Source organism: Triticum urartu, chromosome 4 (genome assembly GCF_003073215.2).
Source record: "Triticum urartu cultivar G1812 chromosome 4, Tu2.1, whole genome shotgun sequence".
NCBI lineage: Eukaryota > Viridiplantae > Streptophyta > Magnoliopsida > Poales > Poaceae > Triticum > Triticum urartu.
Window position 1 is genome coordinate 505,108,676 of NC_053025.1, and position 20,436 is coordinate 505,129,111.

At 42.5% G+C, this 20,436-nt stretch overlaps 1 protein-coding gene across 2 annotated transcripts; it reads right to left on the minus strand.

Moving 5' to 3' along the window:
- Nucleotides 1-296: 296 nt before the first annotated feature.
- On the minus strand, nt 297-5,436 carry LOC125552303 (peptidyl-prolyl cis-trans isomerase G-like). Of its 2 annotated transcripts, none has more exons than XM_048715799.1 (6): nt 5,282-5,436; nt 1,759-2,469; nt 1,559-1,627; nt 1,139-1,239; nt 800-868; nt 297-665 (listed from the first exon to the last, which is right to left on the minus strand). In XM_048715799.1, the coding sequence occupies exons 2-6, from the start codon at nt 2,450-2,452 to the stop codon at nt 501-503; spliced, it is 1,098 nt and encodes a 365-aa protein (XP_048571756.1). In that variant the 5' UTR covers nt 2,453-2,469; nt 5,282-5,436; the 3' UTR covers nt 297-500. The 2 variants fall into 2 exon arrangements, with proteins under 2 accessions (XP_048571756.1, XP_048571755.1); XM_048715798.1 differs by having other exon boundaries at nt 297-693.
- Nucleotides 5,437-20,436: the final 15,000 nt, after the last annotated feature.

The window sequence follows — 20,436 nt, forward strand, 5'->3', positions numbered from 1 at the left end:
CACCCCCAACGGCGGTGAGATATGTTTTGTTGGAACCGGTTGATTTTGTTGGGAGTGGCATTTTTTCTTGCTACAGCCCAGATGAAGAGCCGACGACGGCAATCAGCCACACTTCAAACCGATGGTGGGACGACCACGGATGCTGCGACGGGTGACCATGGTCCCTTGGGATCGGCCGCGTGAGTGAAGGCCCAGCCTTTTCCCCTTTTTCTGTGCTTTTTTATCCGCCTAGCTCCTTTGTAACTCTCATTACAGCCTCTATCGATAGCTTATTTTTTTTAATCCGGAAACTCATATTGACATCAAAGGGCAAGCAAAGCAGACATCTAAGTGCACAAGTCCTCCCGGGTGAGAAGATACAAGTGTCAAGCAGACATAAACTGTTTATGAGACACACGATGACAATATAATAACACGTTTCTACAGTCGATGCAAAACAGGCAGCCAAAGCCAACGAAGCGTGTACATCGGAGGCACTTGACACTTGCAGGCAGAGTTCCCTACAGGCCGAGACCAACGGTTCGGCCATCTCTCCGGCGCAGGCCTGCTACATAGAGTTTCTCCAGGTCGGTGTCGAGTTCCTCTTGTTTCTTGACTTCCGCCGGACCCTCCTCGTTGCCAGCCTTGCTCTCTTGAACTGAGGCAGAGGCATTGCTCTTCACACCCTGCATTAGGCCAAGGCATCCTCAGACTCTAAAAAAGTGTTAGTGCATCGCAGAGTAATGGGGTATATATGTTGTTGCTCAGCAGAATTCAGATCAGTATTATATTTCAAAATTACACATCTTGAAGGAATTACCATGAGTTTGTTGAATTTCTCTTGGCGCTCCCGATCAGAAAACAGATTTGAGTCCCAGTGAGTACTTGTCTGAAGCATTAGGACGAAGGTAAAAATATGTTGCAAAAGTATGGTATACAGGAATAGTGGAATGGAAAGAAGCAAGTTGAAAATAAATACTTCCTCCGTTCCTAAATATTTGTCTTTTTAGAGATATCAAATGGTTACCACATACAGATGTATATAGACATACTTTAGAGTGTAGATTCACTCATTTTGCTTCGTATGTAGTCACTTGTTGAAATCTCTAGAAAGACAAATATATAGGAACGGAGAGAGTAGATGCTATCCAAGATATACCTCTGGAGGGTTACTCTTTTTGTTACCCCAGAGCAGCTTCTTCTTCTGGTCAGTGGATAGCCGCCCAGTTCCGACTCCAAATCCTACAATGTTCTTATTCACTGCAACAGAACATGCAAGGAGGTGGTCAGTCATGCATGCAAGTGGAAGATTGCATAGCTCTGATCTACCATGGAAGAGATTAACATCATAGTCATATCACTGGACCATCATGGAACCAAATTCTTGTGCTAACCAAGAAATGTTCAGCCCAACAAATATACTATACCTACTTTATTTCACACAAAACCATATTTTTAATAGGTCCACGCATCACATTCAAGAAATAGCACAGAAGAAACTAAACTAATGAAGACATGGATCCTTGAGATGGTGCAAAAATGGAAGAAAAAATATTGATAACAAACTGAGGGAACTCACCTAATTCAGCAGCTTTCATTGCTGCAACTTTTGCTGCATTCAGATCATTCATGGTTTCCTCTTTAATTCCTGATGCAGAATTAGCAGAAACTATGTTTAAGGTCAAGAAGTCCATAATCACATCTCAGTAGAATAATGCATCAGTGTGTCAGTACAAGAAATTTTCAGAACTAACAAAAAAAATCAAAATATCAACCAACCTCCTGAAGTATCCATTTCCTTGTGCTGTTCATTTTCAACATCTGGACCAACAGAACTGAATAAGCTTCTTCTCTTCTGCCTAGTTTCTAACTCAGGTTCTGCTGCGCAGCTGCTTTTCTCAATTTCCTTGCCACTTCTCTTCTTTACAGCCTCGTCCTGCTTGAACTTTTCCTTGTTTTTACTTTCACTTTCTTCTGGATACCTTCTGGAAGAGTGGGTTTCCTTTCTTAAATTAGCATCTTTCTCGTACTCTGCGACATCATGTCTATGGTATTCACGTGGGGACTCATGTTTTTCCTGATTCTTACTCCTCTGCTCTCGCTTAACAGATTTATCCCCATACCTGCTGTCGGCATTTCTCCAATCACCATGTGATCTATCAGATGTGCCATCACGCTTTGAATGATCATAGTAAGTGTCAGCCCTTGACTCCCGATCTGGCCGAGAAGTTCTAGGACGGCTCCTTTCATCATCAGCACGTTTATCATGATACCTCCTATAATCATCATGCCTCCTGGATTCACGTGATGCTCCGTAGGAATGCCTAACAAATTCATGACCTCTGCCTGGTCTGGTTTGACTATCATTCTGTAGATCTCTCACGTACTCTTTCCTTCCATAACCCTCACTCCCCTTAGAGTGGTCATCCTTGACTTCAACTGGACTACGGCTCCTCCCACGGTTACTGCTCATCTTGCACTCAGCAGTATCTATATCAATTAAACAGCAATTCAACAGTTCAATAACAGGCAGATTTACTAGATCACACTAAGGGGCAAATCTTTCTTAGCATTGATCATTATACACACTAGGGGACACTGGGTTCATACTGTATGGACCAAGGGCTTGGGTGCAATTGTGGTCACTGAAACTAACACAAGTCACAAAAATATATGGATTTTGTTTATGCAAAATGTACTTCATGGTCCAATTACATATGTATAAAATTTCAAGCTCAAATCCATTCTATGATTCTGTCTTTAGAGTGAAAAAGGTGAAAAATCTGTCAATTTGAGTTCTTACAAATGCTACTCCCTCTGTCCCACATTATAAGAGCGTTTTTGACACTTGTGTAGTGTCAAAAACGTTATTATATTATGGGGCGGAGGGAGTAGAATTTTCTCATTTTGTTACCCTGAACACATAATAAATTGGAATTCGAAATGATAATTAGGTGGAGTAAATTCAGAAGTACATCAAGATTTTAACCAGGATTTTTTCCACCATGGCAACTGCATCCTAAAGCCTTGGTTATACAATACAGCCCCTGGGATACCTTCTAGTAAAGACTCAAAGTAAAAATTATTACATCCATTGGCCATCACACTTGAGTTCAGTTGATATGCTAGGGTTTCACATGCCTGCGAAACAAGTGATATGCATATCATGTGGATTTGAAAAAGACTAACTAGGCGCTGCTTCTTACACTTAGAATGAAAATAACGTGATTGGGTGTTGTACTCCCTCAAATCTTCTTCCTCAAACTAAGTGGACCAATCCAAGTTGGAGAATCATATAAGAAAGGAAGCAAGAGTTCTGTGCTTGGGTGGTAAGAGTCCAAGGACCAAGGATAGGGAACTCGCCCTTAGTGTAACCACCAGCATGTGCTAATTCTAAGGTGGAAGAGGCCATGACGCTTACTGGGAGCTTTGATTACTCATTGGTTGATCCAAACAAGATACTAGCAGCAGAGCAGCAGCCATTTATAATGCGCTTAGCTTAAGAAAACTGTCCCTATCTTAAACTTACCCAGACTCCTCTTTATGATTCGATGGAAGGACACTACGCATAGCACACAAATCTAACAACATAGTTATATGGATAAATAAAAATGGGAATCCTATCCTAGTGTGTGTTTCAGAATAGATAGAGATTGTAATGCCATTAGATTTGTCATGAAAGACAGTTCGTGTGTGTTTCAATGTCTTCAATTTGATGTACTCTCTTTAGTTATTCAAAATAAAGTTGGGTCGTTTAGTAAAAGAAAAAACTAGTACATAGCTAATATTTCATGTACTGGCTTTGCTAGAAACTAGATAGCAATGTGTGGTGCACTTGGTCTTAGCTTATTCTGTGATGAAGAATATCTGAGTTTGTGTGCATGTATAAGCTCATGTGTTCTCTGTATAAACTCATGTGTTCTGTATGATATATGTAAATAGAAAATTACTTTTGGATCTCATGTGTGAATGTGGGTGAGAATGCTCACTTTCTAACATTATTTCTAGATGTGCAACAATCTAAAAATCAACTAGCATGCTTACAAAGTTCTGAATCTAAGTTTTTTGTGCTTGCAGATCATATGAATCAGATCAGGGACCTCCTGTTCATGGTAGATAGTGTGGTAGTAGTGTACTAAAATGACCACCCTTTAGTAATGTAAATGTACCATGGACCTCCTAAGTATGTGTAGTTTGTGTACAAAACGCCTGGGCAGTAGTAGCCACTGTACCTCGTGCTCACAGACACTCTTCAGCTGAAGCAGGTGAAATTCAGTGTGAAACTCAGTTGACAGAAGCGCACACACAGAAAACGAAATCAAAAATTATTTTCTCTTTTTTCTTCTGGTACTCACAACTTACTTGATATTGTTGTTTGTCAATTTTGTTCATTTGTGGTCGTTCAGTACACTCAAATGGTTCATTGTGTGATAATATATCCATTGCAACTTAGATGATCTCATGGTGGTCATGTTTTGTCCAGTGTGGAATCAGCTTGGTATAATTCTTGTTAACACCATCATCTTTTCTTTCATAAGGGAGGACAATTAAACATTGTCGATTGGATCAGTAGTCATGTGGCCTCATAGCTGAGGACTGTAGAATCTCTATCTTTAAATGATGTTTTTATGACTGGCAATAATGTGTTCGCCATGAAATCCTTTTGCGGCACATACGCTACTAATACATTATATGTTTACAATTGTGAAGCATGGGTCGTTTGCTGGTATGCCTGCCTGAGTAGATGTCGAATTTAGTCTGCACTAGAGATTGACTATTCTAAACAACATTTTCTTGCATCCACGTAGTTAGTTTGATATAGTCTGGACTCATTGAATCATTGTTGTTGATAGGTTCCAACACTACCTTTTACTCTAAATAAAGTTGCAAATAGGTACTCTAGTTCTTATTGAGTACTGTAATCAATAAAGTTCGCTATTTTTTCTATTGTTTGCTAGGGTGCTCTGTATAGCTGAAAGCTGCGTAAATAAATCCTGTTTAATGCAAAAACAGTATTTGGTTCAGCTGCAATCTGCTCGTAAGATTTCTGTGTTATTCTCATGTTATCCAAAGAAAGAGGGGGGAAGAGATTAGATGAGACGGGGATTGGGTGGCTCCCGTGGTCTAAGGTATGCTCTGAGTGGGCGACTGCAAGGGAAGAGAGGGAGCAGCCTGAGCGGAGGCTGCAGGTCGCGGCAGGCGACGGAAGAAGAGCAGGGGGGAGACGGAGGGAGCCGCCGCCGTCGGGGCTAGGGCGGCAGGGCTGGATGGAGAGAGGGAGGAGAAGGAGGAGGTGAGTTACCTGGGGGAAGTCCTTCGTCGTCTTCGGACTAGTCGCCGGAGGCACCGAGTCCGTCCGCTCGTGCGCCGTCACCCCGTCGCCTCGATCGGTAGGGTTCCTTCGCCTCAAGACGCAGACCCAAATCCCGGCCGATCCCTCTCCTTTTTTCTTTTTCTTTTTGGAACGGCCAATCGTTCTGTAATACTCCCTCCGTTCAAAATTACTTGTCGCGGATATAGATGTATCTAGAACTAAAATATATTTAGATACATCCATTTCTGCGATAAGTAATTCCGAACAGAACAGAGGGAGTACTCGAGAGCTGTATCTCGCGTTTAAGTCTCGACTGAAGTTTTCCTTACAGCCACAGTATTGGCCCAGCCCATACTCGTATATACCTCGCTCGCTTTCGCTTCGGCTTCCTATGGTTTTTTCGTTTCTTTTCTTCTGGTTTTTTGTTTCATCACCAGATTTTTGGTTTGCTGTTTTTTCATTGTTTTTCAATCGGGTTATTCCGATTCTTTTCTCTGTTTTACAGGTTTTCTCTTTATCTTTTTTTCTCTTTTTTGGTTTTTTGTTTTTATCCTTTTCATTGATTTATATGTTTCCTGTTTCTTGTATTTTTCTTTCATTTTCTTTGTTTCTTTCTTGGCTTTCATCGGTTTTCTTTGTTTTTATTGTTTCTTTTTTGGTTTTCACTATTTCTATTCTTTTTCATTGGTTTCTTTAATCTGTTGTTTCTTCGGTCCATTTTTATTGGTTTGTTCTTTCTCTTTCCGTACATAACAAGAATGTATTTTTATAAATGTTTCACATTTTTTCCAATTACAGAAAGATTTTTCTTATACATTTAAAACATTTTTCTGTACACATTAACATTTTCCAAATAGATGATTAACATTTTTTAAAATATATATACTTTGATGTCAACCTTTTACATATGCATCTAACATTTTTTGTATACATCACAAACATTTTTTATATACAAGTTTATCATTTTCCAAATACATGATCGATATTTTTTAAAACATATACTCCCTCTGATCCAAAACAAGTGTCATGGTCTTAGTTCAACTTTGAACTAAAATCATGAAACTTCTTTTGGATTTGTGGTTTTAGTTCAAATTTGAAAACTAAAACCACGTCACTTAATTTGGATCGGAAGTAGTGTTTTTTACACCTACCTTTTCCATACGCATTGTACATTTTTCATATACACCTGTAGCATTTTTTAAAACATATATATTGTATGTATATTTTTTTTCATATACATCAGGAACCTTTTTTTATACACATGTACCATTTTCCAAATACATGATTAATTTTTTTTGAACAAATATATATTTATGTCTACTTTTTTGCATACATATTGTGCATTTTTGTATAAATCAGGAACATATTTTATATACACCTTTAATATTTTTTGACTACATGATTAAGATTTTTGAAACATATATTTTTTATGTCTACTTTTCCCATAAACATTGTACATTTTTTGTATATATCAGGAACATTTTTTACAGACAGGTTTAACATTTTCCAAATACATGATAACCATCTTTTTTGTGGGAAATAAAAATTTCATATATACATTTTGATTTCTATTTTTTCATACACATTCTACAATTTGTTATACATTAGAACATTTTTTATACAAGTTTAATATTTTTTTCTAATGTGTGATAATCATTTTTCTAATTTTGTATATAAACTTATATAGATATATTCAGACTATTTTGAAATACAAGCAAATGTAAGAAAACGAAACGCAAAAAAAAGTGAATTAAAAAAATCGCTGAAGGCATGTCCGTGTTGGGCCGTCCCAATCGGGCGTCTGGCTGAAGCAAGACGTCCTACTATCTCATGTCAAGCTAGACATAGGCGCGCCACTATAATACATTTTTTGTCGTTGTGCACGAGCGTGATGCGGTCCCGGCCCATGGTGGTGTCTTGTGGGTGAGCTCTCCTTCCCTCTGGCTACATGGGCCGGCTGCATGCTGGCCCGCGTTGCTTTTCGGTTTTGTACCATTTTGGGCTTTTGTTTTTTGCTATTTTTGTCACCATTTCACCCCTTGAAATTTCAAATTTAAGGTTAAAATGCCAAAATAGCCCCAACTTGCCCAATCAGTTTTAAATAAAAAGGGTGACTTGGGCGCGTATCATGTCGGGCCTTAAGCCCACAATGAAAGGGTCATGTTGTGTCCGGCCTGGCTTTCGGGGTCGGCCTTATGGGAGCTCCTAACTGGCGCTTTTAGCGCCGCCAGACGAACCCGGCGCTCACGCGCTCTCTTGGGTGGGCCGGCCCATCAACGCTGCCGTGCTAACACGAGTTGGTTTTGTTCACAAAAAAACCCCAGTTTGCTCCTGTGAGGACTCGAGCTGCCACCGTTTAGGTCATGCGCATGTTGCGTAACCACTAGAGCTACTACAAGCTTGTGAATGTTTTCGTTACAAAAAGTTAAAATATTGCTGCACTATTTCTTCCACATACATTTCAATAAAAAACGTGATTTGTTTGGGAAAAAATCAGAACAAAATATTAAAAACAATCATGACTTAGAAAAGAGTTCATGTATTCAAAACAAATTTATGAATTAGGAAAAAGTTCATTTATTTTTAGAAAAAGTTCACAAAATTTCAAAAAGTTTGTTGATTTTGGGAAAAAGTTCATCGATTTTCAAAAATAAGTTCATTGAATTTCGAAAAAAAGTTAACCGACTTTGAAAAAAGTTCATCTATTTTGAAAAAGGTTCACAAACTTCGAAAAAAGTTTATTGAACTTGATAAAAAGTTCATTGAATTAAAAAAAGACCATATAATTTGAAAAAAGTTCATTGAATTTAAAAAATAGTTCACGGATTTGGAAAAAAAGTTCGCCGAATTTGAAAAAAATCATGAATTTTGAAAAAAGTTCATCAATTTTGAAAAAACGTTCATATAATCCGGTGAACTTTTTATATCGAATTAGAAAAAAAAGGAAGAAAGAAAACAGAAAAAGGAAAAGAATAAATAAAAGAAAGAAGAAAAAAGAAAAAGGAAAACAAAAGAATACAAGAAAGAAGAAGCTGCACATGATCACATGACTGACCAGGCTCAGGTGGTTAGCGAGTGTTGCGCTGTAACCTAGCGGCCCGGGATCGAATCCTTATTCTGTGGCAGGGCGAAGGTTGCCTGACCCTGTTAATTGTGTGTCATGGCGGACACATGTTGGGCCGAAAATTTGTGTTGCAGGCCAGGGTTGTCTAGCACCGTGCCTGAATTGTAAAAGGACGGGTCTAGCTGGCGGCCGGGCGCTAGCTAGCGTTCGCTAGCGGCTGGCCGGCCAAATAAAGTAAGTGCAAACTAGTATAATCTAAAAATGTTAAAAATGACACTGTTAATTAATTATTCTGTGTGGTCTCTTCTCACGTGATGGATGCCTGCATGCCATTACATTAATTTTCCTCATGTTCATCCCTTCTGCATCAATTTTTAGTTTTCAAAATTATAAAAGACATATACTCTAAACCGCGCGCCGAAATTTAGATCCGTTTTCACTGTTGAAATCCTCGCGACGTGCTCTTCAAAAGTAGATCCTGCATGGGCATGTTTCGGCGAACTAGTCTTCCTGCCAACTAAACATCAATGTATGTGCAACTAAACTACATTGTCGCGCCAACTGAGCATATGTGTGTGTGCCAAAATAGTCCTCCCAACTAAACATCAATGTATGTGCAACTAGACTACATTACCGTGCCAACTGAGTATATTTGTGTGTGCCAAATAGTCATGCCAACTAAACATCAATGTCTGTGCAACTAGACTACATTGCCGTGCCAACTGAGCATATGTGTGTGTCAATAGTCCTGCCAATTAAACATCAATATGTGTGCAACTAAACTATATTGCCGCGCCAACTAAGCATATGTGTGTGTAAATAGTCCTGTCAACTAAATATCAATGTATGAACTAGACTACATTATCGCGCCAACTGAGCATGTGTGTGTGGCAATAGTCCTGTCAACTAAATATCAAAGTTGTCATGGTTGCTAGAATGCAATCTCATAGGAAGTTGAATTATGCAGATCCAAAAATTGGTTTTGCAAAAAGTTGCACAATATAGTACTAAAGTTGCACCATATAGCACCAAAGTTGGCATCAAAAAAATTTCATCGAAACATACTCATGCGGGATCTAGTTTCAAAAATCTCGTCGCAAGAGTTTCAGCAGTGAAAACGGATTTGAATTCCGACACGCGGTTTGAAAGATATGACTTTTTAAAATTTAAAACTCTAAAATGAATATACGTGGATATGTTCTGTTCGGAATGGCGTAATTAGTGTGAACGCATTTAATACTAACAACCACATGCATTAGAAGACAAAAAATTAACAACCATATGCATGCGAGACGTGGCCGCTCAATGCAACCAAATAGTGCGTATGCACTTTTTAGATTTTAGGATTCTAAAAAGGAGAGAGAAAACTAGCACTGCTTGTGAGAGAGTTCGGGTGTCGTGGGACTTTTGTAACACGGTAAAATCATACATACTCACATACATGCACTTACATTCACCCCTATTTCTCAAAAAAAAACTTATATTCACTCCTACGAGTGCACACACACAGACACCTACTCCTATGAGCACCTTTGAGAAACTGAGCTGACACAACATTTTGAGAGAGTTCGAGGTAACCACAGACACTTCTTGAGAAACTGAGTTGACACAACATTTTGAGATTACCGAAGTAACCATAGACACCTCGTAATCGATGGAAAGTCTCCTCCCACTTAACGGATATCGTTGAAAAGTTCGAAATAAATCTTGAGACTGGTTCCATTACAAGGAAGCTAAACATCTGAGGTGTGCTTGGTTCGCTGGTGCCCTCGGACTTGCCCATTCCCCCCAGACCACGAACTGGTGTGACTTACCCCGGCAATGGAGGTGTCCGCAACTAAGAACAGCAATGGAGGTGTCAGACAAGGATTTTGCGACACAAAAGTGCGGGGGCACTCGGTCCCTCGTGTCAGCTTTTTATTTTGGCTTTCGACTTTCAAAGTCCTATATATTTTGAACGACCAAATTAAGTTATGCTTTCGTATTCGTGTTTCTCGTGACTAGCGCTTGGAAATAAGATCCATTTTGAATATATTTTGACGACTTTTAAAAGAATGTGTTAAGTTCTAGTGTTGAAACTTAGTATGAGCTACCGATAAAATTCAATTACATTTTGCCTAGGACCTACGAAAAAATTGCTTAAAAGTATATCTCTGAAACTTGTTGAAACTTGGCATTTTTAGATGCAAAAACTATAAGTTTTATCGTTGAAACTTAAAGCTTTTTGAGAGATTTCTTGAGGTGTCCATGCCACACTACCCAGTAACGTGGCCATTGTACATAGTAGTACGTTTTTTCGCTGTCATGAAGGGGTCGGGACTTGGGAACATACTTCTTCCGTCCGGAAAAACTTGTCTCAAGGTTATCTTTTAAATGGATGTATCTAGCACTAATTTGATGCTAGATTCATCCATTTGAGGAACAAGCTTTTTTGAACAGAGAGAGTACCTCATAGCGGTGGTTCTATTCTCCTCTTGTTAGCCTTAAAGTATAGTGAGTCGAGTGTTCTACGTCCGATTAACACCATTTTCCAACAAGTGATAACCACAAAGAAGGCCTGAAAACTACACAATAAACATGTGTCTATGGCGATCACGCAAGAGGTAGGACGGCAGAAGCGGAGCCTGCCGCCCGCAGACGCTGGACCGGAAGCCCGGAGCGGCGTGCTGGGGCGGCATAAAAATTGGAAAACCGAGCAGGACCCGCCAAACCGCCATGTCTTTTTCCCTTCTGAACTGGCGGCTGCTTTGCTCATAGGCTATAGCGCAACTGGACCAAGGATGTGGACGTGGTGCAACGGTCGGCGCTCAAGAAAACGCCGAAACGCCGACCCCCGGGCTACGCACGCTATTCTATTCCCCCGTGAGATAGCTAGATCTAGATGCATCCATAGTACAGTAGTAAACGCCAACATGGAAATTGTGACAGGATTAGTCAAATGCGAGTTAGGTGATGCGATGCAACCGAAGGAAAAGGGGCGACCTCCGTTGTAGACCTCTAGTTTACCTTGAGGCTTAAGGTTCAGATATCTCAAGCGTGCTGTTGACTGCAACTAATCAACAGAGTTACAGAGACTCCTTGTACATATCCAGTTAGATCATCTCAAGCCGCGCCCCCAAGACGCCCTCGCAGGCCGGGTTTTTTAGCGTCGGCGTTAAAAAAACGGTCCAGTCGCGCTCCCAAGACGCCGAAATCCGCCGGATCGGCCCGTTTTCTGACCCGGCGCGCCCAGGCCGAACCCGGCGCACTAGGGGCGCTTGGGGGCGCCGGCGGAAGGAAAAATCGCCCGGGTCCCCACTGTCATGCGAAAAGTCACACTGATTCGCCCCGTTTTCCCTCTCCTTCCCCGACACCTTGCCGATCCCGGCGTCGCCAGCCACCTCTCCGCCGCCGCCGCCGCTATCTCACCATTCCTCGCTGTGAAGACTATCTCAAGCCCTGTGCCAGGAGGCAAGAACTCCCACTTTTCAAAGGTTCAGGAGGCTTGCAGGAATGATGTCGAGCGAGCATTTGACGTGCTCCAATCTCGATTTGCTGTTGTCCGGTACCCCGCTAAGACTTGGTCGAAAGATCAAATGTGGGAAATCATGACTTGTTGTGTCATTTTGCACAACATGATCATTGAGAGCGAGCAGGAAAAGCCAGTGTTTGACACTGAACCATATTACAACCAGGATCCTCTTGCCCAAGTGGATCACGAGCTCCCTGCAACATGGACGACCTTCCTCAACATGCGCCAGGAGATCCGAGACCACAGGTGCATCATCAGCTGCAGCAGGATCTAGTGGAGCACCTATGGAGGCTCAAGGGCAACGCCTAGCTGGACGTGCAATGAAATATGAGTGTTTTTATTATTTGTGATGATTTTATTGATGATTTTATTTGAATGAGAGCCGAAACACGTCGAGCGTGGGCCGTTTTGCGCTGGAAATTGGGCCAATCCAGCGCCGAAAATGGGCTGAAAGCGCCGATACTGGTCCGATATCGGCGCCTGGGGCGACCTGGGGGGCGGTGGCTGGGAACGCACTAGCACCCAAGCCTAAAATAGCGTCGGCTCGCCCCCAAGCGGCGGTTTTCGGCGCGTCTTGGGGGCGCAACGACCGGAGATGCTCTTAGCGATATTACATGAAAGTGGACGTGGATGTACGTAATGTGTGCTCGATGTCAGCATGTGCATATCCTTACAAGTCTAACCACGATATTATACTGTGACTATTAAAGAAAAGGGTGTGGTTAGTGTCGTGGTTCTAAGTCTGGCAGTAGAATGGTGGGGGGGGGGGGTTAGGAATGTAGAGGCAAAATCTCAACTATGGAGGAGTTGTACACGCGAGTTTTATGAGTTCAGTCCCTTCTCGGAGGAAGTAACAGCCGTCTCGAAGCCCGGAGGCGGTCGACTGGATTATATGCGTGTGAGTTACAGGGGGTGCGAACCCTTGTCCCTGAGGAGGGGGTGGCTTATATAGAGTTCGCCAGACCCCTCCCGCCCTCAGTTACAAAGGGTTTAAGGTACATAAAGATGGGGACGTTACTGGTAATGCCTGCAATAAAGATACATAATGACCATTAAAGCTATGGCTTAATTCTCGACCATTGCAGAGTGGAGTTGCTCTAGATCTTCTGGTAGTCGAGTGATTGTCCATACGGTCGAGTGTCTTCAAGACTACCGAATGGAACATAGCTTCATGGTCGAGTGGATGATGATTTTTCTTCGAATGCTCCTGGTTCTTTTAGAGATGTCCTTGGGGAGGGTATCTTGGACACATCCATGACCCTACCCTAGGTACATAGCTTCATCAGTTAGGTCTTAGTCCACTGAGATTTAATCAAGTCTAAGAGCATCTCCCACAGGCGCGGCAAAAGGCGCGCCCGCGCGGTAATTTTGGTTTTAGCGCGCGCCGGCTGGTTCCGTGAGCTCCAGCGGTGGCGGGAACTTACCGCGCGCGGGAGAAAGTGGCACATGGCACGGTAGATTTGGCGCGCCGCTTCGCGCGCGCCTATAAAATCCCGTGCTCGTCACGCGCACAGAACACAGCCACGCGCCCTCCCCTCGCAACCTCGCCACTTCGCAACCTCGGCGCTTCGCCACCTCGCCGCTTCGCCGCTTTCCGCGCCGCCGGGTGAAAGAACATGTGGTGCCCCCATGTTTGGTTTTGGTAATTGATGACAATCTCTATGGACTAGTGGTTGCCTTGAGTTATATTTGAAGGTTTTGTCCATAGGCTTTTCTTGGAGTACATGTGTTGGTTTCAAGGAGAGTTTGTATTGACCAAGGTGCTATTAAGGAATTATCCAAAGCTTGGTCATGTGAGAGTTGAGCTTATTGCAAGCATGTCTTGAAGAAGAAGATTGTGTGATCATTCATGTTTACCTTCAAGACATAATCCAAATGAAGAGAGTTGGAAAGATTTAAGGTTGATCAAGACTAAGTCAAGAGTGAATCAAGTTGATCAACTCACAAAGCGTAGAAGATGTACCGAGAGGGATCAAGTGATCCCATGGTTTGGTAAGCATTGTCCATTGTGCTTTGTGTACTAACCCATGGTCTATGTGAGAGTTCTACGTGGGGTTAGGTACGTGTTCATGGGCTTGTGTCAAGAGGAAGATATCACTCAACCCATGGAGAGGATGACATCAAGTGGTGATCGTCATCAAGATTGTCGTGTGCAAGTTCAAGTGGATCATCGCGAAGAGATCAAGTGCTTGAAGCTTTCCGTCCATTGTGGTGACAATGGACTTGTGAAGATGTGCCGAAGAGTGGCTCACCCATAGTGGACTATGGGGGAGCAATCATCTAGTCTTCATCGAGCCAACGCAATCAAGAAAGGTGGTCCAACTTGAGGGAGTCAAGATCATCATCATCTAGCTCAAGTGGACCATGTGCAAGGCAAAGGTTTGTCCTTGATAGGTTTTCTATTTTACCGGTCTCATGGTGGTAGTTTGGAGACCGGGTTATAGGATCGTTTGCCGTAATATTAAGGGGGGCTCTCAAGTTGGTAGCTTGATCGTATCGTTAGTAGAGAGCTCAAACCATCGCATCCTTGCATCATCTTTCTTGGTTCTTTTTTGGTTCTCTTTGTGAGTCTTAGAGCTTATGGTCATCTTGATGACAAGCTTGAGTTCATCGAAAACGGAGTTCGCATGCATCTTCTATGATGTTTTCGGTGTTGGAGGTTTTACCGGTCTTTTTCGAGAAAGGGTTCTCACCATTTTCTTATGGGCCTTTTCTCATTTGCATCTTATTGATATTTCTTTAAATATTGTGTTAGCCCTTGTCGCTAGCTTTCCAACAAACTTGGTTTCATCGAATTCGGAGTCCGTTTGCAAAAGTTGTGGCTGTTTTGGTGTTGTGACAAGGCTGCAGCGGTACTACCGCGAATTGGAGCAGATGTAATTTTTACTACCGCTCCAGAGCAGTACTACCGCGGCTCCTACAGCGGTAGTACCGCTCTGGACCAAAAACTCGTCCCAAGTCTTGCGGTGGTAGGCCCGGATGCATTTTTTTAGTACCGCTCGCAAGCAGTAGTACCGCTACCATTTGCGGTAGTACCGTGAGATCGAGCGGTAGTACCGTGAGGACGAGCGGTAGTACCGCTCCGGTGGTTCTTCTGGCCTTTTGCCTCCTCGCTGTTGTTTTTCAAAGGGGTACTTCCGCCCTAGCGTTAGTACCGCTCTGTGCGGGCTGTGAGCATAACGGTTGGATTTTTTCCCACCTATAAAAGGGGGTCTTCTTCCCCAATGAACCTTATCCTTTGAGCTCGTGTTCTTCCCCCATTGTTGACCTTCTTCGAGCTTGCTAACTCTCAATCCCTCCATGGATTCTTTCTAGTTTTTGAGGGAAAAGAGAGAGGAGATGAAAGGACATGCGATGTCCCCATGTGTGGTTTTGGTAATTGATGACAATCTCTATGGACTAACGGTTGCCTTGAGTTATATTTGAAGAATTTGTCCATAGGATTGTCTTCAAGTCCATGTGTTGGTTTCAAGGAGTTTATGAGATGGCCAAAGTGCTTTTCAAGGAATTATCCAAAGATTGGTCATGTGTGAGTTGAGATGGCCAAAGTGCTTTTCAAGGAATTATCCAAAGATTAGTCATGTGTGAGTTGAGCTTATTGCAAGCATGTCTTGAAGAAGAAGATTGTGTGATCATTCATGGTTACCTTCAAGACATCATTCAAATGAGAGTTGGAAAGATTCAATGTTGATCAAGACTAAGTCAAGAGTGAATCAAGTTGATCAACTCACAAAGCGTAGAAGAAGTATCGAGAGGGATCAAGTGATCCCATGGTATGGTAAGCATTGTCCATTACGCTTTGTGTACTAACCCATGGTCTACGTGAGAGTTCTTTGTGGGGTTAGGTATGTTTCCATGGTCTTGCGTCAAGAGGAAGATCTCATACAACCCATGGAGGATGACATCAAGTGGTGATCGTCATCAAGTTTGCAGTGTGCAAGTTCAAGTGGAGCAACTCGAAGAGTGGCTAACCCATAATGGAGTATGGGGGAGCAATCAAGCTTGAAGCTTGTTGTCCATTGTGGTGTCAATGGAATTGTGAAGATGTGCCAAAGAGTGGCTCACCCACAGTGGAGTATGGGGGAGCAATCAACTAGTCTTCATCGAGCCAACACAATCAAGAAAGGTGGTCCAACTTGAGGAAGTCAAGATCGTCATCATCTAGCTCAAGTGGACTATGTGCAAGGCAAAGTTTTTCCCTTGATAGGTTTTCTATTTTACCGGTCTCATAGTGGTAGTTGGGAGACCGGGTTGTAGGATCGATTGCCGTACTATCAAGGGGGGCTCTCTAGGGAGTAGCTTGATCGTATCATTAGTCGAGAGCTCAAACCATTGCATCCTTGCATCATATTTCTTGGTTCTTGTTTGGTTCCATTTGTGTTTCTTAGAGCTTATGGTCATCTTTATGACAAGCTTGAGTTCATCAAAAATGGAGTTCGCATGCATCTTCTATGATGTTTTCGGTGTTGGAGGTTTTACCGGTCTTATCCGAGAAAGGGTTCTCACCATTTTATTATGGTACTTTTCTCATTTGCTTCTTATTGATATTTCTCTCAAGATTGTGTTAGCCCTTGTCGTTAGCTTTCCAACAAACTTGGTTTCCTTGAATTCGTAGTTCGTATGCGAAAGTTGTGGCTATTTTGATATTGCCTGTTTTACACAGAGAGGTTGTACCGCCCCATGGAGAGGTTGTACCGCTTGACCGGTACAACCGGTGTTTGGAGCGGTTGTACCGCTCCAGAATTGGTCCGGAGGTTGTACCGGTCATGTACCGCTCTACCACCGGACTGGTCTCTGTTGTGGTGCGGTTGTTGGGCGGTTGTGGGCCGGTTGTACCGCTTATTGCCTGTTACCGGTTGTACCGGTGCTCACAGAGGTTGTACCGCTCCTATGTTGTTTTGTACATAACGGGCAGATTCGTGGGGACCTATTTAAGGGGGTCTTCTTCTCCAATGGTTCCCTATCTCTTGAGCTTGTTTTTGCCCCCATTGTTGACCTTCTTTGAGCTTGCTAACTCTCACTCCCTCCATGGATTCTTGCTAGTTTTTGAGGGAAAAGAGAGAGGAGATCTAGATCCACATTTCCACCAATCACTTTCTCCTTTATGTGAGGGGAACCCCTTGGATCTAGATCTTGGAGTTCTTGGTGTTCTCCGTCTTGTTCTTCCTCTCATTTTCCTCCCTAGCATTAGTTGCTCCGGTGGGATTTGAGAGAGAAGGACTTGGGCACTCCGTGTGCCCTTGCCATTGCATTTGGTGCATCGGTTTGAGTTCTCCACGGTGATACGTGGAAGTGAAGTTTGAGAAGCTTATTACTCTTGGGTATTTGGGCACCCTAGAGCTTGTTCCTCTTGGGTGCATTGGCGCCCTAGACGGTTGGTGTTGTTCGGAGCTCAATCATTGTGGTGTAAAGCTCCGGGCAAGCATCGGGGTCTCCAATTAGGTTGTGGAGATCGCCCCGAGTAATTTGACGGGTACCGGTGACCGCCCCCAAGGGTTGCCAAAGTGTACGGGTTCGGTGACCGCCCCCAAGGGTTGCCATTTGTACGGGTTTGGCGACCGCCCTCAAGGGTCCCTTAGTGGAATCACGGCATCTTGCATTGTGCGAGGGCGTGAGGAGATTACGGTGGCCCTAGTGGCTTCTTGGGGAGCATTGTGCCTCCACACCGCTCCAAACGGAGATTAGCATCCGCAAGGGTGTGAACTTCGGGATACATCATCTTCTCCGCGTGCCTCGGTTATCTCTTACCCGAGCTCTTTACTTATGCACTTTACTTTGTGATAGCCATATTGTTTCTTGTCATATATCTTGCTATCACATAGTTGCTTATCTTGATTAGCATAAGTTGTTGGTGCACATAGGTGAGCCTAGTTGTTTTAGGTTTTGTGCTTGACAAATTAACCGCTAGGTTTATTCCGCATTTATTCAAGCCTAAATCGTAATTATTTTAAAATGCCTATTCACCCCCCCCCCTCTAGGCAACATCCATGATCTTTCAATTGGTATCAGAGCCCCGTCTCTCTTTATAGGGATTAACCGCCTAGAGAGTAAGGATGTCGACTAGGGGATTAGGATTCTCTGACACTCTTAGTTTCGATGGCACAAATTTTGATGTTTGGGTAATTCGCATGCTTAATCTCTTTAGGGTCATGGACCCAAATTTAGAGCGAATTGTAGATATGGGTTTTTCTCCTCCAAAGGATCCCCAAAGATTATCTTTAGAGGATGAGAAAAACTCTTATCTCAATGCTCAAGCTTCGAATGTGCTTTTCGATGCTTTGAGCAATGTAGTTATATTTCAACTCATGCCATTCTGGGATGCTCATGAGTTGTGGACGAAGTTTCAAGAAAAATATGGTGTGTCCAAGATTTGTGGGGATGATTGTTCTCCCTCCACCTCCGGCCGTATAGTCTTCTCAACTTCTTCTACTTCACCTACATGTGGTTTGCCACAAGGTAATGATATGGTGAGTAGTGTTGGTCATTGCAATGATGATAGTATGCTTATTGTGGATAATCCTTCATCACTATCTTATTGCAATGCTCCTTCTTTGGGCTTTAACACTTCGAGAACTCGAAATGCTTCATATGCTTGTGTTGATAGTCCTTTCATATCATGTAGAAATTGCTTGACTAAATCTCATGATGATATGTTTACTATGCCTTGTTGCCATGATAAAAATGCATATATTTCCTCGAATTGTTGTGCTAACAATGTAGAGGAAACCCAACACCCCATGGAACAAGATGTGGTCTTGAATGGTCCTTCAACGGATCCTACATCATCATCTATTGCATTTTGCCTTATGGCCAAGGCTTCAAAGGTATCTCCCACTTTGAATGCCAATATATCTTGTGATGATATTGATGATGGCAAGAGTGATGATGATGTTGATTATGATGAAGAGAATGATGATGTTGCCTTCTTAAAAATTAAGGGGGAAATGATTTTTAAAGCTCTTCTTAAGAATAAAATTGCTCGTTTCAACTTCATGGAAATCATGTCTATTGCTATTGAGGGCAAGAAATATATTGATGAGGTGGAATCTCATTTTGAGGAGCATGAGGTCACCATTGATCAAATGGAAGGTCATGAGCGTGATTACGCTAATGAGATTGCGGACCTCTCTCAAGCTCTTGAACTTGAACAAACCACCAAGGAATCTCTTGAGGAGACTTTTGCTCTAGAATTATCTAGAGTGAGGGAATCTCGTGATAGAGCTCTTGAGGTGGCCTATGATTTTGAAACTAAAAATGAGGAGCTTGAAGTTGCGCATGCTAAACTCCTTGAGGACTTTGAGCACCTCGAAAATGGCTCAATGGTCATTAAGAGTGAGCTCATCAAACTCACCGAGTCTCATGCTCAACTTAAAGCTTCATATTCAAAAGAGCTTGCCAAGTTGTCTTCTCCTCTTGTTTCTAATGATGATGCTTGTGCCACTAACTCTATCTCTTGTGAAGCATCCATATTGAAGGAGAATGTTGAGCTAAGGGCTCAACTTGAGTTGCTATCTAGCAATTATGGGATGTTGGAAGAAAATCATGTAAAGCTCACAAGCTCTCATGATGATCTTCTAGTATCCCATAATGTGCTAAAGTTAGCTCATGAGGCCATGCTTGCTAAGGTAACATCTAGTGAGCCTCATGTGGATACTAGCACCACTTTTATTCAAAATGCTATATTGCCTTGTGCTAGTCCTCGCGATTCATCCATGCATAACATTGGTACATCTTGTGATGAATTGCTTTCCTTGCCTTGTTGCTCTAAAGATGAATCTTATACTTCCTCTAGTTCTTGTGTTGAGACTAACCATGTAGAGGAAATCAAAGAGCTCAAGGACCAAGTCACTTCTTTGAAGAAAGACTTGGAAAAGAGTCATGAAGGGAAATTCACAATCAACAATATCTTGAGTGTGCAAAAATCCCCCAATGACAAAGGTGGACTTGGATTCAACTCCAACAAGAAGAAGAAGTCCAAGGTGAACAAAAGAAGGGCCAAGAACAAGTCAAGAATTCGGCCAAGATTGTTTGCTTCAAGTGCAAAGTAGAAGGGCATCATGTTAGATCTTGCCCATTGAAGAAGAAGCCCATTAGTGACAAGCAACAAGGGAAGCGGCCACAAGTACACTCTCATTCTCAACCTCAAGTTGAAGAAAAGCCTCTTCCCAAGAAGACTCAAGCTTATGCTTCTCAAGTTGAGAAATCAAGTGAGAAGAAAGTGAAGAGTAGACGTTGCTACCTATGTCGCGAGAAAGGTCACCTCGCCTCTTCATGCACTAGTGGTAACTTATCCAACCCAATTATTATTGATGATGTCTATTCTCTTGGGAAGGATAAGGTTGGCAATGTGGTTGCCAAGTTTGTTGGTACTCAAACTGGTTTGAAGCAAAGAACCATTTGGGTAGCCAAGCCTATTGTGACTAACCTCTTAGGACCCAACTTGGTTGGGGACCAACAAGCTCAAACTTGATCAATAGGTGATGATGGAGGTCATTGGAGACTTGGCTACATTATGAAGAATTAAGGGGACTTCATCATTCTTATTGTCTGAAGCCAAGTCAATTGAAT

Excerpts from the sequence above, each read along its gene's own strand:
- LOC125552303 (XM_048715798.1), bottom strand. The coding sequence starts at position 2,452 with ATGAGCAGTAACCGTGGGAGGAGCCGTAGTCCAGTTGAAGTCAAGGAT. Across the intron at positions 1,240-1,558 it reads AATGAAAGCTGCTGAATTAG|TGAATAAGAACATTGTAGGA; the intron begins GTGAGTTCCCTC and ends GTTCTGTTGCAG. Across the intron at positions 694-799 it reads AGAAATTCAACAAACTCATG|AGTCTGAGGATGCCTTGGCC; the intron begins GTAATTCCTTCA and ends ACACTTTTTTAG.